The sequence below is a fragment of the Drosophila persimilis genome, unplaced genomic scaffold (assembly GCF_003286085.1).
Source record: "Drosophila persimilis strain 14011-0111.01,24,50 unplaced genomic scaffold, DperRS2 tig00000137-arrow-arrow-pilon, whole genome shotgun sequence".
NCBI classification, from domain to species: Eukaryota; Metazoa; Arthropoda; class Insecta; order Diptera; family Drosophilidae; genus Drosophila; species Drosophila persimilis.
In genome coordinates this window covers 14977-32694 of record NW_020825295.1, presented here as the reverse complement: position 1 = coordinate 32694, position 17718 = coordinate 14977, and the positions used below count along the sequence as shown (strand labels likewise).

General features: G+C 40.3%; 1 protein-coding gene across 1 annotated transcript; it reads left to right on the top strand.

Moving 5' to 3' along the window:
• The first annotated feature begins 1510 nt into the window (after positions 1–1510).
• On the top strand, positions 1511–17634 carry LOC113565615 (solute carrier organic anion transporter family member 4A1-like). Its single transcript, XM_026988075.1, has 7 exons — positions 1511–1799; positions 13764–14101; positions 14159–14342; positions 15470–15572; positions 16241–17200; positions 17264–17452; positions 17511–17634. Exons 1-7 carry the CDS (start codon positions 1511–1513, stop codon positions 17632–17634), a joined length of 2187 nt encoding a protein of 728 aa, XP_026843876.1.
• Positions 17635–17718: the final 84 nt, after the last annotated feature.

Genomic DNA, 17718 nt, shown 5'->3' with positions numbered 1-17718 from the left:
TATGTGATATTTGTCGTAGTGCCCAAAGCGTTCACTGTAGTACGTGTATCTTACATATAACCAAAACATACGAGTTAAGTACATGGTGTACGGAAACGGAAACACTTTTGCTTTAAGTAAGCTTACTCAAACAAACCCAATACCCCAGCTAAGACCCAGCATCTCTGAAACATATACCCTGAACAGCAGAAACACTATTTGAGGAATGCAACTTTTCAGCAATGCCAGCACTCGATGAGGCGACACAAACCCAAACCCGAACCCAAACCCTATTTTGACCCACACCACATATAATATTTATATAGAAATGTAAACATATTTCGATTCAACGCCCAGATCTTGTAAATACCGTGTGTGTGTACTCGTGTACTCTCTCTATTATAGAATGTGGCAGGAGAAAGCCTCTAGACGGGGAGCTACACCCAAAACCTTGAGTTCATTTTAAATATTTTTTGTTTCCTTTTAATTTTTTTTTGCTCTTTGTTAATGATTTTTGTTTTTGTTTACCGATCATATTATTGTTTAAAACTATAAATGTAACTATATTATATAGATGTATATGTATGTATATCTCTATACATTAAGTAGGCAAAAGCGAGCAAGTTTTTATTCAAATACTATTTTCCAAAATGCACCAATCGAAACATTTTCTTCTCCTTACTTAAACATTTGATCATTGTATCGTACTTAATTTACAAAAGAAAACAACGGAAAACCAATGAAAAGAAAAGATGGAACGATTTTTGGTGCTTTCAGGCCTTATTGCTAGACAGGAAACCCCTCCTAAATTCGGCAATCGAAACTTAAACTCATTTAAATGTTTGATTGATCAACACTTTCGGTACTTTGAACAGTGAATTCATATTCTGTACCTATGATTTTTTGTTGCATTGGCAAATTAAACGTATTTTCATAATCTAAGTTTATAAATTAGTAAAGAAAAAAAAACAGACCTACTAAACCGAAAAATTTACTGAATAAACTTTTGAAAGTTGTAATGAAAATATAAAATATTTTTTGTAAGGATTATCTATCTTCTGGCGGACTATCTCTGGAAAACACTACTTCTACTTATTCACTGCTCTTCCGAAAACTATATGAAAACGTTATGACATCTGTTGATATGAGCCCAAGACCAAGGGATATGTTATGCACATACATATGTTGCACAGATGACAGGTGGAAGGAGGCACCAGTGGGTGGGTGTGTGTGTGGCAAGGAAGCGTACAAATTTCATTCATGAATGTGTCGCGCTGTAAATGCGCTGTTGGTGTGGGTGGCTGCTGCCACAGTGGGGGTGGCTTCTTAACAGAGCTCTGTTTGTGGCAAGTCCTTCGCTGTTGGGCCCCGCACACGCACACAGAAGTCAGGCTGGGGGCGTGAGGCCGAGCTTCATTCTGTGGCAGATGGAATATCTGCGTTCAGTTCCACTTCGAGTGTCGTTCGGTGCGGATCGCAGTCGCAAATATTCTCTCTCGTTGGGACATTGAGTGAAGGGGAAAGTGAAACGATGGCAACTGTGGCTACTAATGCGGATGCGGATGCAGCTGCTGCTGCTGCTACTCCTGGGGCACTGGAGTCCACCGTCAATCCCAAGTGTGCCAATGTGAACAACAATAATAGTGCCCGCTCCAGCCGGGTGGGCAGTGCTTCTGGGGCAGACCAGGACACGGATACGGATGCGGCATTACTGGTGGACCAGCGCTTTGGCTGGTGCAGCTTTCAACCGCAGTGGCTGCAACGTTTCTGCACCGCCAAGTGGGCGCTCTTCTGGCTCTGCTGGGGCGGTGCGTTGCAAGGTGAGTCGGCCACTGGATCCAGACCAGTCCAGAGAATCCAGAGAATCGTTTCTTGTGGGGGCTCGCCACTTAATTCGTTTAAATGGCTCGTCTCGCGCGAATTTTCGACCCACGCAGTATTTTATTTATTCAGTTTTTGTGGAACGCAGTGAAGGTTACACTTGAAGCATCCAAAAAAATTAACCACCAACCGGATTAAGATATATGTATTTGTATGCTTTGGAAATTTAAATTTTAATGAAATAATATTTATAGGATATACCCCATTCTGAGTTAATTCCTATGCCCCCTTAAATACTCGTACATTGTAGCCAGCGAGCATATTTCTTTGGATTATTACACAAATAAAGAAAACTTTCCTGGAAAGAGCTGGGCAAACTTTGAACCAGGAGTCTGTACGCCTGGCCCTGTACTCCGAAAGACAATGCCATGCACATCCGCATCGCTTCATTAGCATCCTGAGCAAATCCTGAGACCCGGCCCAAGTCTGTGTGCAACAGATAAGAGTGTTCGCTTCGCCCAAAAGGGTTTGAGGTTGGAGCTGTTGCTGGAGCTGGAGCTGGAGATGGGGCCAGAAGCAGGTTGAAGTTGCAATGAATAGACGCAAATTAAAAATTAATATCAGCCTGGAGCAGTCGAGGGAGTTGGCTTTTCTAGCCCGAGGATGCATTAACCTCAAAAAATCCACTCACTTTGAATAGTTTGAAAGGCCCGGTGAAGTGTAAATGGTTCTCCACAAGGAACCAAGGTGTCGGAGTGGGATGGTATCTCTTGACGTTGTCATAGGCATTATTGGTGGGATGGGGCATGGGCGTGAGTCCAGTGATGCTGCTGGGGGGAAGCGGCATAAATCAAAACAATGTTAATCGCTGTTTACCCAACCCAACCCATAGCCCATCCTCCTCCACTGAACGGAGACCGTGGTGTCCATGGCTACGGGTAGCTTTAGCTTCGAGTTCGGGTTCCACTCCTTACGGGTTCACGCGGTTAATTAAAATTCGCCAATTTCCCCGAAACTGTCGACACGTTTATGCCTGTTTCGAGGGATTAGGCTATGTTCCAGGGATTAGATGAGATGAAATTTGCAAAAGTGCATTCGCTGGATGGAGGCCAGTTTGGCAATTTTTGGATGCTTGCCAAAAGGACACTCGGAGATGAGCGCGTGAGCGGGAGCTAAAATTATTTCGTATGCTCAATATATGCACATACATATGTAAGTTAACGTACCCAATTCCATTGAGCTCTTATACGAGTTGTAAACAATCTTTGGTTTTCCAAAACGAAAACAATTTCAATCTTGGGCCTCCGCCTAATTGATTTCTAAGATGTACAATCTCAAGCGCCCCCGCCGCAATCCCATTCTTTGACACTCGCCTAAATGGAAAACCAATGTTTGCCCACACCCGGCTTCTCATAAACAATCTCACTCCCGGCTTTCTGCAGATCCTGCACTTTAGGCCTTTTACAGTTCTCTCTTTGGATGACGAAATCTAATACTCGGGATGGCGAAATCAATTGAAATGTTTATAGAAAAACGATTCCCGAAAGGGATCAACGATGCAAAGATCAGAAAGTTCAAATCAGTCTTGATCCAGCAGCGACACCGCAAAGTCTAGCTAAATATTAAGATCGCGCAATCCCTTGGCCCGGAATTCCTTTGTGACCCTCTACTTAAATCTATATCAGTGAAGTTCGAAGTAAAATAAAAACTTTTTAAAAACACAATCCGCTACCGCAGTTGTTTAATTGGCGCCCAACGTGGGGCGACGTTGTCTAAAAAGCACCGAATGATAAAAGTGTTGCGTCGTGCCGAAACCCGAAGGACAATTAATTAATGGAATAAATCCTTCAAAATTAAAAACGCGGAGTGACTGTGTGATATAGATAAAAAAAAGTGAGATAAAAAGGAAACAAACCGGAGCTTAGGGTGTGCAAAAACAAATACAAATACAAATACAAATACAAATACAAATACAAATACAAATACAACGCAAAATACAAATAAAACAAAAAGCTAATCAAGGCAATTCGTAAATACAAAAAAAACCAAAGAAACCCAAAGTTTTTAAAAAAACAAAACCAACAAAACCGACAAAACCAAAATACAAAGAAAGTGAAACGATCAGCGAAGCCAAAGAAGGAAGACCCCCAGAAGACCCAGCTGAGCAAAGAAATTTAAGAAGGAAGACCCGTTCGAAGATCTGCCAAACTAAGAAGGACGACCCCTACCGGATATTTCGTGAGCAAGAGTTGTATTAATAAATATATAAGTTCAATTAGGATATATAAGATTATAAAAACTAACATATAAGAAAAATTAAAAGTGGATCAGCTAACTTTAGATTTTGAAAAACTAAAAATGATTAACTCTCAAGCAAGGACCGATCTCACAGCAGATCTGGTCAAACAATTGATAGCACTTCAAATTTCACAAGTACAAGAGCAAATTGTAAATTTAAAACAACAAATAGAAACTAAATCCGATCAGGTATCGGATTATCAGGCAGAAACAATAGACGAGACAATAAGAGACGACACCACATTGAAGGTAATAGAATCCCTACCAATTTTTAATGGTGGATTAAACCAATATGTAGGATGGAGGGAAGCTGCAGAAACTGCAGTGAAGTTATATAAGAAAGGAAGTAAGCAATATTATATTGCATTAACAATTTTGAGAAACAAAATAACAGGACCAGCACATGACGCACTGACCAACCACGGGACAGTTCTAAATTTTGATGCCATACTTTCACGGCTTGACTTTGTTTACAGTGACAAGAGACCTATTTACATAATAGAACAGGAATTAAGCGTTCTCCGACAAGGGAACCTTTCAATTATAGATTTCTATAACGAGGTTAACAAGAAAATGACCTTGTTAATAAATAAGACAATAATGACTCACGGAAAGGACAGTGAGATCACCAAGGAATCAAATAAAAAAATTAGAGACAATGCCTTACGCATTTTTGTCACTGGCCTAAACGGCGGCATTGCTGAAATCCTATTTTCATTGAATCCCCCAGATTTACCGAATGCCTTAGCAAAGGTACAGGAATTGCAATCTAATAACATTCGGGCCCAATTTGCCTACCAATTCAGCGGTCCCAGAAATTCAGGGAATAATAATTTTAATACCTTAAGATTCAACCAACGACAACCTAGGACTAACAGTTCACCATTCGACCAAAAAAGGGATTTGCAGAGGAATAACATGTCTTGGGGACAACCCTATTTCTTGGGTAATAGACAACAAAATCAGGCCCCAGAACCAATGGAGGTAGACGAATCTATACAAATCCGGAACCGACAGAACAGCAATCAATTCAGGGGAAATAATAACAATAGAAATTATCGGGAGAATACTAACGGTTATTTTAGGAGAAATAATAACAATTATAGCCAAGCCCAGCATTTTAGGGCAAACGTAGTCCCGAATAATCAGTCTAACGACAATCCAGCGCAGAAACGAAAACTAAACGAAATGTCGGAACAACCGGCTAATAAAGCAATGAGGATAAATAACATTGAGGAGGATCATTTTTTAGATCAGCCCCCGAAGTAGGTCTGCCCTACCTAAAAAGAGTAGACAAAAAAATAAACAGAGAATTAAAAGTTTTGATAGATACGGGAGCAACTTCCTGTTATATAAAAAAAGGAATTTACGACAATAAAAATGAATTACCAATCTATAAGAAAGTTGCTACAGTGAATGGGTTTTCAATAATTAAATATTTCCATAATATAACAATTTTCAACACAAAGCAAGTGTTTTATGAAATAGATGGAATGGAGGCAGATTTACTAATAGGATTTAACCTATTAAAGAAAATCGGAGCGGTTATTGATACAGGAAAGGGGACTTTAAGTTATAAAGACAATGAGGAGAAACTAATATATGACGAGGTCCTTTCTTTAAACAAATTAACCTTTATAGAAGGAAAAACCATCCTTCCGTTGAAGGAATATATAATAAAAAAATATTTTGAAGAAGAAAAAGAAATGAAAAGCGATTCAGTAAAGGTAGAAGGAAGTTTATATAGCTTGGGATCAAAAAATCCTGAGCACGCCGACGAAGAATTATCCGTCAATAGTTTGGGATTCAAATATCCTGAGCCCGCCGTCGTTGAATTATCCGACATCCAAAGTTTTAATAGTTTGGGATTAAAATATCCTGAGCACGCCGTCGTTGAATTATCCGACACTAAAAGTTCGAATAGTTTGGGATTAAAGAATCCTGAACACGCCGTCGTTGAATTATCCGACAATAAACAATTTAAAAGTTTGGGATGCAAAAATCCTGAACGCGCCGTCGTAGAAATATCCGACATTCAAAATTATGCAAATTCTGAATTGAAAAAAATGAAATTGTATAACACAATAACCTACAAAGAGGACAATTTAGAAAATCTCAGAGAGAAAATGGTATCTATCATCGAAGAAGACCATGCCAATATAAATTTACAGTTACCGTTCAGAACGGATATAAAAGGAGAGATTAACACTGAACACGATAGACCGGTATATGGCAAGCAGTATCCATACGCTTATTCGGTTAACGATTTCGTTAATAACGAAATAAGTAAAATGTTAGATGAAGGTATAATCAGACCTAGTAAAAGCCCATATAATTCACCGGTAATAGTAGTACCAAAGAAGGGAGTAAATGAGGACGGAACTCCTAAGCATAGATTAGTAATAGACTTTAAGAAACTTAATGAAAACACTATACCGGATAGATACCCTATGCAAGATCCTTCAGTAATCCTTGCCAATTTAGGTAAAGCGAAATATTTCTCGGCCATTGACTTAGAGTCAGGTTTCTATCAGATTTTAATGAGGGAATCAGATATTGAAAAAACATCTTTTTCCATAAATAACGGCAAATATGAATTTCTAAGAATGCCTATGGGATTGACGAACGCTCCCAGAATTTTCCAAAGGGCAATGGACGATATACTTAGAGAACAAGTTGGGAAAACTTGTCACGTTTATATGGACGATATAATAATATTTTCAAAAACTATAGAACAACATTATAAAGATCTAATTCATATAATTCAGATATTGCAAAACGCTAACATGAAAATTTCACTTGAAAAGTCTAAATTCTTTCAATTGGAAACCAAATTTCTGGGATACATTGTTTCCCAAAATATCATTAAAACAGATCCAGACAAAATCTCCACAATACAAAACTATCCAATTCCTAAAAATATCAGAGAGCTACGTAGCTTCTTAGGACTAACAGGGTATTACAGAAAATTTGTCCGAAATTATGCCACAATTGCCAAACCTTTAACAAAATATCTGAGCGGAGTAAATGGGAAAGTTTCACGAAGGGCATCCAAGAAAGCATTAATACAGCTGGATGAACCAGCAATTGGAGCATTTAATAATTTAAAGGACAGTTTAATAGCACATATTGAATTAGTACAACCAGATTACAATAAAAAATTCACATTAACCACAGATGCATCGGACATAGCAATAGGTGCAGTTTTGTCGCAAGATGGGAATCCCATAACATTTATTTCTAAAACTTTAAGTAAAACCGAGCAATTATATGCTACTAATAAAAAAGAATTATTAGCTATTGTATGGGCATTAAAAAATTTGCGAAATTATTTATACGGAGTGAGTGGAATTGAAATACATACAGATCACCAACCTTTGTCCTTTGCAATGTCGCAAAAAAATCCAAATGTTGAAATGAAACGTTGGTATTACTTCATAGAAAGTTTCACACCAAAAATCATTTATAAGCCAGGCTCAACTAACGTAGTAGCGGACGCGTTATCTCGGATTAAAATAAATCATATGACAGATAGTGATGTCGACCAGACAGAATCAGAATCAGACATAAATACTCAGCATTCAGCAGAGAGTAGTTTCGAAAACGTCATTCAAGAGACTAGCAAGCCTCTAAACCAATTTAAACAGCAGCTACTATTAGCGCAAGGGAGATTCACAGTTCATGAGTTAGTAAGAGTTTATGAAAATACCCGACATATTATTGAATTTGATACGGTTGACAATCTGCTAATCATTTTAAAAGAATTTATTCAGCCTCACTTAACCACAGGAATACACTGCACTTTAGAAGATTTATACCTTATCCAAAATAAGCTAAAGGAAAACTTCATAAATAAATTTCTCTTCACAAGAAAGTTCCTCCAAGATGTAGTAAATTCAGAAGATAAAGCTATAATTATAAAAGAAACACATTGCAGAGCCCATAGAGGACTAGACGAAAATTACAAACAAATAACTAAGCTGTATTATTGGCCAAACCTGCACAAAAAATTAAAAGAATATATAAAAAATTGTGAGATCTGTAACAAAAACAAATATCGGAGACACCCTGTAAAAATTCCAATTGGGGAAGCTCCCATTCCAGCAAAAGAAGGAGATCAATTACACTTAGACATATACTATGCCCAAAACCTAACATTCATAACTTGTATAGATTCTTATTCCAAATACTTGGTGGTCAAGGAAATTCAAAGTAAATTAAACATTGAAAATAAGGTAATGGAAATTTTACAACACTTTCCGTTAGCAACATCATTAATGACTGACAACGAACCAAGCTTTACTTCAGCACAATTTAGATCATTCATACAAAGAAGTAACTTAACTATTTATTATGCTGATCCCAGACACAGCACCTCAAATGGTCAGGTAGAAAGGGTACATTCCACACTAACAGAAATAGCGCGGTGCATCAAGGATGAACTAAATCTAACAGATTATTCAGAAATAATAATAAGGGCGGCACTGAAATATAACCTGACGATACATTCAACGACCAATCAAATGCCATATGACATATTGTATAACAAAATAGAACACAAACATAATCCAATATTACTTAAGGAAGCTCAGACCAAAATGCTTAAGATACATAACAAAGATAGAAGAGAAAAAGATTATAAAATAGGAGAAGTAGTCTATGAAAAGAAATTCGGGGAAAGAAATAAACTTCAATCCCGATACAAAAAGCAGGTAGTTAAGGAAAATCGACCGAATAAAATTATAATCAACAATAGAAACAGAATTATACATAAAGATAACATCAAATATTAAATATTTTTTCCAGAAAATGTATGCGAATATACTAATACTGACTTTTGTTATATTGACGACTGCGGAAGTAATTGACTATACGCATAGTGACTATCTATTGCTCAAAGACGACAGAGACGTTTACACTTATGAAACATACGCTGAACTTTTCCATATTACTAATTTGAGTTTTTATAGAGAGATAATTGATAAAGAATCCAAATATGTCAACAAATCAATTAATTCAGACGATGAGTGGGAAATATCAATGGACTTAAGTCTATTAAAATTAATGATTTCAGAATTAGTTCCAAAACGGAAAGAAAGGGGAATAAATGAATTAGGTACCATTTGGAAATGGATAGCAGGCAGCCCTGATCATGACGACTTTTTGAAAATACAAAATAAAGTAAATGAATTAACTGAAAATAATAATAAACAATTTGTAATAAATTCCAAATTTTTCAAAGAAATTGAATTGCTATCAAATTCATTAAAGAATGTCATCTTCAATGAAGAAACGATACTGAGAAAGCATCGTTTAAAATTAATAACTTTTGACCTACTAAATTTAGTTGATACCATAACCCTCTTAAAAGTAAACATTTTCAATACAAAAATTTTAAATAAAAACGAAATAGAGGACATTTATAAGCATGAAAAACATAATGTTGAACTGTCTGATCTGTTGGACATTGCAACGGTTAAAATAATTCGAAATGCAGATTTAATAATCATTTACATAAAATATCCTCAAATTAAAGATATTTGCAAGTTTTACCATGCAAGAGCCATCTCACAAAATGATGGAATGTTAGTTATAAGTGAAAAAGTTTGTGAATGTAAGGAGAAATACTATTTAATGAATAATTTTAAAAGTGAAACTTTTAACAATTACGCACAAATAAATTTAAAGAGTACCTGTTTCACCAATTTACTTAATGGCTTTAAAGCCAACTGCACTAAAAAAAGGGAAAAAAAACAAAGAAATAGACATCATTCAGGATGGTGCCATATTAGTTTCAGGCAAAAATATCGTAGACAATACTACTTTGTTAGGATCGTATCTCCTTATATTCAACAACACAATTGTAATAAATAATATAAGCCACATAAATGATAAGGGTAAAATTCTAAAATATATATCGCATCATAGATATAGCGATTTTGAATTAGTTGATTATATACAATCAAATGATAAGCAATTTTCTTTTGATAATGTTAATATTTTAAATCCCCTTATAACATTAGGTAATACGGCCTTACCATTAACAACATTATTTTTAATCATTTTGATATTGTTAATGTTATTTTACTTCTGCTATAAATTAACCAAATTTGTACTTATTAAATCAATAAGAATACCGTCAGAAGAAATAGTGGAAAGCAACATTCAAATACTGTCAGAAGAAATTAGAGCTCTATCAGAACTTCAAAATGTATCGGGACGAAACATTTAAGAATGGGGGGAGTTAACGTACCCAATTCCATTGAGCTCTTATACGAGTTGTAAACAATCTTTGGTTTTCCAAAACGAAAACAATTTCAATCTTGGGCCTCCGCCTAATTGATTTCTAAGATGTACAATCTCAAGCGCCCCCGCCGCAATCCCATTCTTTGACACTCGCCTAAATGGAAAACCAATGTTTGCCCACACCCGGCTTCTCATAAACAATCTCACTCCCGGCTTTCTGCAGATCCTGCACTTTAGGCCTTTTACAGTTCTCTCTTTGGATGACGAAATCTAATACTCGGGATGGCGAAATCAATTGAAATGTTTATAGAAAAACGATTCCCGAAAGGGATCAACGATGCAAAGATCAGAAAGTTCAAATCAGTCTTGATCCAGCAGCGACACCGCAAAGTCTAGCTAAATATTAAGATCGCGCAATCCCTTGGCCCGGAATTCCTTTGTGACCCTCTACTTAAATCTATATCAGTGAAGTTCGAAGTAAAATAAAAACTTTTTAAAAACACAATCCGCTACCGCAGTTGTTTAATTTGTACACATACAGGAAATCATGATTTATTGCCCGATACGACAATAATTAGAATTGTATTGATATATGTACAAGGTTATACACGTATTATAATATTTTAAAATGTTTAGTTATCATTATTTCTATTCGTATTATTTTTATACCCGATACTCAAAATGAGTATTGGGGTATATTAGATTTGTGGTAAAAGTGTATGTGTGTAACGTCCAGAAGGAATCGTTTCCGACCCCATAAAGTATATATATTCTTGATCAGCATCAATAGCCGAGTCGATTGAGCCCTGTCTGTCTGTCCGTCCGTCCGTCTGTCCGTCTGTCCGTCCCCTTCAGCGCCTAATGCTCAAAGACTATAAGAGCTAGAGCAACGATGTTTTGGATCCAGACTTCTGTGATATGTCACTGCTACAAAAATATTTCAAAACTTTGCCCCGCCCACTTCCGCCCCCACAAAGGGCGAAAATCTGTGGCATCCACAATTTTAAAGATACGAGAAAACCAAAAACGCAGAATCGTAGAGAATGACCATATCTTTTAGACTGCGGAATCTGAATTGGATCGTATTATTATTATAGCCAGCATCAAGAAAACAATTTCATTTTTTCTCGCCCTGTCTCTCTCTAACACACACGTAGCATAGGCGGCTTTGCTTAGAGTAAAACATTAACGCCTAGATCTCAGAGACTATAAAAGCTAGTGCAACCAAATTTGGTATCCACACTCCTAATATATCGGACCGAGACGAGTTTGTTTCAAAATTTCGCCACACCCCCTTCCGCCCCCGCAAAGAATGCAAATCTGGGCATATTCACAAATCTCAGAGACTATTAAAGCTAGAGTAACCAAATTTAGTATCCGCACTCCTGTTAGATCTCACTATAAAACGTATATCTCAAAGGAGGAAAGCCATACTGACTTAGTACCGGGTATAACCGTAGAGTTGCGGTCTCCGAAGCAACTCACAACGTTCCCCCTCGTTTTTATTAAAGTCGCATTTGACTTTGACACATCCTAAAATGGTTTTTCATATCAATAGTTTTATGTATCTTCGCACAAATTTCAATTTCAATATAAATCTAAGCTATTCTACTATTTTTATAATTATGCTTTTTTCCAATCTGATAGCTTTTTTTAAATACTTACATTTATGTTGAACTCCTTTTGAATTCTACATCTCATTCCATATTGATAGTTAATATAGATGATAGATTTTCTCCAATAGGATCTCGATTTGAGGTCATCACGTGGACATCTCTGGTTGAATTTTGCCCTGCCCTCGTATTTATGTCTTGGCCGTGTGCTGTAAGCAAACTGGGTTCTTGCAGTCTCTGCTGCATGACTGGGCTGCCGGCATCTGTTGCACATTGCGCTGCCCACTGACCCTCGACGTGGGAATGCTTCCGGTTCGCTTTTGGGAGTCAAATAGAAGCATCGTACCCCAGTACCAGTACGTTCTCCATCCATCCTCCATTGGCCCACCCGCTGCTCTCGCGCCTGCAATGTTTGCTGAACTTGCCCACAGGATGGATCGGATACGGTTTCGGGCGGCACGTGACCGAAAATATTAATCAGTTGACACGGAATTAACATAAATCATCCGCAACAATTTTGGATTGTCGCGTTCGCTCGCCATGCATCAAATGGTTCAAATGGTTTATTGTTGTTGCTTATGCCGCAGAACAGAACAGAGCCCGACCCGAGTATCTTTCTATGGAAATGAGACTCGACTCTGGTGACTGCACTCCCAAGGTGGAAACACATGCATGCGAATGTTTTGATCCAAACGATGATCCTATTTAAGTAGTCAGAGGCACAGTCGAATATAGGAATATTTATGGACCCTTTCTTGGAACAACTATAGATTTTACCCTGTGGCAAAACTGGTCCATAAAGAAGATAATGAATCAGTTTCTTTACTTAAATTCCTGCGGATACATATGATTATATGGGTGATAACATATTACATAATCTAAACTTTAATTGATTCTCGAACTGATTCTGATAATTACCTATGAAATTGAAAGCTTTCTTGATAGCACACGTATTTTCTATACATTTTCTTCTTTTTTTTGTATACTTAATGTGGATATTCGCATCTTAAAGTCTATCATGTGCTAATTAGACAAACAGTTTTCATCAATATTTCCACATGGCCGCAAAAGGACTTACTTCAATCGATGTCCATGCAAAATAGGAGATTGTCACGTAGCCATAGCAGCCGTCGGCACTTCACTTCCTTAGCAAAAGGTCACACACGCACTTCAGAGACTCCCGCCCATGTCTCCCCTTCAAAGTCTCAGGGTTTTCCTGGTGAAATATTAAATGATTGCACTTAGTGGGGTAAATGACTCGTAAGTGTCATCGTCGTCTGCCACGCTCCTAGGACACCTTTAAATCCGGCAGATGACCACGGGAGGACCGGACCGGACCTCTTTCAAACACGAGACGATTATTGGAAAATAAATTGAATTTGTTGTTCCGGAGGGGGGGGGGGGGGGGGGGGGGGGGGGCCACAAAAAAAATAATATTCTAAGCAATACAATGGCAGTGGGTCGAGAGCGGAGAGGCGTTCGCAGAACTAACAGATATTTATTTATGATAGAAAATGCGCCTAAGCTCAAAATCAATTTGTCGTACAGATATTTAATTTATGACCCGCCCCCCGGTAACACCTCCTCCATCAGGCAAAACACCACTGGCTTCCGCCCTCGTGTCCTATCCTGTAGCGCTCTGTATTGTATTACAATCTGTTAAACTGCTGCCTCTCTGGAGTCATAAAATCATATTCTTCACTCACTAAAGTTGGGGGATGATCCCTGCCCCAGATGATAGATAGCAGGGGATGAAAGCGAACGGAAATCTATCCTTGTATTGACGGACCAAACTTTCTCTTTCAGGTCTGATTGTCAACGGATTGATCAACGTCTCAATCTCGACCATTGAGCGGCGCTTCGGATTGCGCTCGAGACAGATGGGCCTGGTGGCCAGTGGCTACGACTTGGCCTCGTTCGCCTGCCTGGTGCCTGTCACATACTATGGCGGACGGAAGGGTGCCTCCAAGCCGCGCTTCATTGCCATCGGACTGATAGTGATGGGTCTTGGTTCGTTGATCTTCCTGCTGCCCAACTTCCTGGTGGGTCCCTATCGGGCCACCATTGCCGAGGCGAATGTCTGTGAGATGGGGAGCAGCAGCAGCAGCAACCCCAATGCGAATCCGAATCTGAATCAGACAATGGTGCAGTAGAAGATGCGACTAGCTGTCATGGCAACTAAATCTCTGATATCCTTGCAGCAATACTCCTGCGAGGTAAATGCTGGGAATGGAGAGCGCGAGGAGTACGATAGTTTAACGTGGACCGTGTGGCTGTTCTTTGGGGCTCAACTGCTCCATGGTGCCGGTGCTGCACCCCTCTTCACACTGGGCGTCACATACATCGATGAGAATGTCTCAAAGAAGATGTCATCTGTTTACTTGGGTAAGTTTCGCAGGCAACGGCAACGGCAATGGCTACGGGACGGCAACGTTTCATTGATAAGACGCGCAAAAACTTTACTTTTGTCTGGAGTCGCACAACAAATGAAGTACTATGCACAAATACCCACACTCTTCGGATATCGCACTCCTGGGGTGGTTTGGTTATAGGGACGTATCAAACAGAGTATCCAAAGTATCTGCTAGTTGCTCTCACACATGAATATTTATTTTTATTTGCGACATCGGTTACAAAGGGAAGCAAACAGTATTTACTGTTTGTGCCCCAGGCTCAGTTCGCAGTTCCCAGTTCCCAGCTCCTAGCTCGCCGGAAATCTCGATCCCAATCCTGTGACAGAGGTCTCGTGCCGTGCCAGCCATCCTTCCCCTTGTTGACCCAATTTTAAAGAGCAGCCGCCTGCGATGGCGACGGCGACGGCTGCTCCTGATTGTTGCTGACTCAGTTCAGACTTAGACTCGAGTCCTGGGAAGAAAACGAACGCCAGCGGAAATTTATTGCCTCTTAGTTAAGTTTATCGTGGCATCCGAAAGACGACAGTGAAATTATCAAACCCGTCCAGCCTCGGCTTCAGTACGAGTACGAGTAGTCCTGTCTGTCTGTCTGGCTTTGAGACAATTGAAATTCGCTTTGGCTGAGGCGTTTTCCTTTACTGAGAGTATATTCGAAGGCGTAAGCCTCAAAGGAAAGATAGTAAGGTGCGTTTCAAAGATGTACCACCTAGTAATAGTTCTAGTATAAGCAGATTACAGGAGACATAGTCACTTACTCTGTAAATGTTCCGATTTCTTACTGGCTTATGCGAGATAAGATAAATCTCTTTGTCAGAGATTTAGACTTTAGTTTTTAGAAACTATCGTGGAAGATGAAATTATAGCAGAGCAAACATTCCACCGCCTTAAATACCCGAAACGCACTGTATTTCAATGTATTGTAAACGAAGGTCGCAATTGAAGACTTTTGTCATGCAAATTAAGATGCAGTCAGATGATAAGACCAGCTGGAAGGGAGAGAGTTTGCTATCCAACCCAGATGCGATGACAATTCGAACCGTTTCAAATTGAAGTTTAATTGAAGAGTTTCCGATGCTATAACTCGATGTTTTTTGACAGGCATCTACTATACGATGGCCACCGTTGGACCCGCCATTGGCTACGTACTCGGCGGACAATTGCTGCTCATCTACACGGACTGGATGACCGTGGACCCCGTCCAGTAAGTGTGCATCTCTGATAAGCTGGCAATGATTGTTATTAATCGCGCGACTTAGTAGCAGTAGCAGTAGCAGCTGAAGGAGTGTTTGTGGGGGTCTGGCAGGTGACTCCAAGCTGCTCCCAGGAGAGACAGGAGTATGCTGGGTACTGCGGGGCTTATTTGTTACTCTGGCAACGGCAAATGCCACAAAGCACTGTGCCGGGTAAATATCTCTAGAGAGTAATAAAACAACATTTCGTGCTGACAACAAGGAAATAAGGTGCGAATGAGCATTTGTTTGATTCACATCCCACTTCCCCTCATCCCCTGGAGCGGAATGGGGATACCAGCACAGGGGGTGGGAGAAGGATGGGGTGGATGGAAGCCAAAGCAACAAGCAGCCAAGCAGAGGGATACACATGGATACAAAGAGTCGCCGCATGGCTTATTGTCAAGGAGATGCCATAAGTCATAATGTCTGCTACACCTCCTTCCCATCACTCGGGAGTCCCCCTCCAGCAACTCCTTAAATTATGTGGAAAACATGTAAAATTTTGTTTATGATTTTTTGCGTGTTTACCGTGGAAAACATAAATTCCCATTTCAGTTAATTTACACGAGCAGGGCAGGAGAACGGAACCCCAATCCTTTCCAGCACAGAGTCTAATCGATTTCCCATCTCCTCGTAGGTTGAGCCTGACCAGCGACAGCAAGGTTTGGATTGGTGCCTGGTGGCTAGGCTTCATATTCGCCGCCGGAATGTGCCTCCTTATAGCCATACCCATCTTTGGTTATCCGAAATCACTGCCGGGAGCGGATAAACTGCAGTTGGAGAAGGTCTCTGAGGCGCATGCAACCAAAACGGTGGCGGAGATTGGATCAGAGGGATCGGAGGGATCAGATGGATCTTGTGGCCTGTCCGGTGGTCGGCGGCGACTGGGGCAACTGCCTCATGCGGTACTCAGTCTCTTGAAGAATCCCACATTCTTCTTCCTGAACCTGGCCGGCGCTACAGAGGGTCTGGTTATAGCCGGATTCGCCGCCTTTCTGCCCAAGCAAATCGAGAATCAGTTCAGCATTTCGCCCATGCTTTCCGCTCTGGTGATGGGACTCATTACGGTGCCAGCTGGCGGCGGTGGCACCTTCCTGGGCGGCTATTTAGTGAAGAAGTGGAATCTCGCCTGCAGCGGCATCATCAAAATGTGTTTGATGGCCACCACGGTGGCGGCATTTTTTACCTTCTGTTTCCTGGTGTCTTGTCCCAATCCGAGGTTTGCGGGCGTCACTACCTCGTACAATCTCGAGGCCAGGAGCGGACCACCGGAGCTGGTGTCCAACTGCAATGCGAACTGTGGCTGCAGTCGCACCAACTACGATCCCATTTGCGGCACCAATGGCGTCATGTACTACAGTCCCTGCTTCGCCGGCTGTGGCCAGGAGGAGCATGTGGAGAGTCTGAAGCGCTACCACAACTGCAGCTGCATCGAGAGTGTCGGATGGGTGGACGATGGCGTCGCTCTACATCCGGATGCCACCAACTTGAAGTGCGACTCCACGTGCCAGAGTCTGCCGTACTTCGTGGGCCTCTGTTTCGTCCTGATGATCTTCACGTTCCTCGCTACGATGCCGGCTCTGTCCGCCACATTGAGGTAATCTCCTTATAGACATGTCCTGCGAAGGATTCTCATATTATTTGGCTTTCCACCCTTTAGATGCGTTCAAGACGAACAGCGTTCCTTTGCCCTGGGTCTGCAGTGGATCAAGGTACGGCTGCTGGGCACTATACCCGCTCCTCTTATATTCGGAGCTTTGATTGATGAGTCCTGCATTTTGTGGCACGAGTCCTGCGACGAGCAGGGAGGAGGAGCCTGTCTCGTCTACGATAATTTCTATATAAGCCGGTAAGCTGAAGGATTACCTATAGAGTATCTATAATACACTACTATTATTCTCCGACAGCTACATGTGGCTTTTGGCGTTGATTTGCAAGCTTGGATCCGTGGTATTCTTTCTGTGTGCCTGGTGGTTCTATGTGCCACCCAGCAAGCCAGCAGTCAATGCCAATGGCAAGGAAGACATTTGAAGATCTGTATCCAAACCGAAATGAAACTACTCTCATATATGGATATCCCACCAGACCTGTGGCTCATATTGGGCACGTTACGTA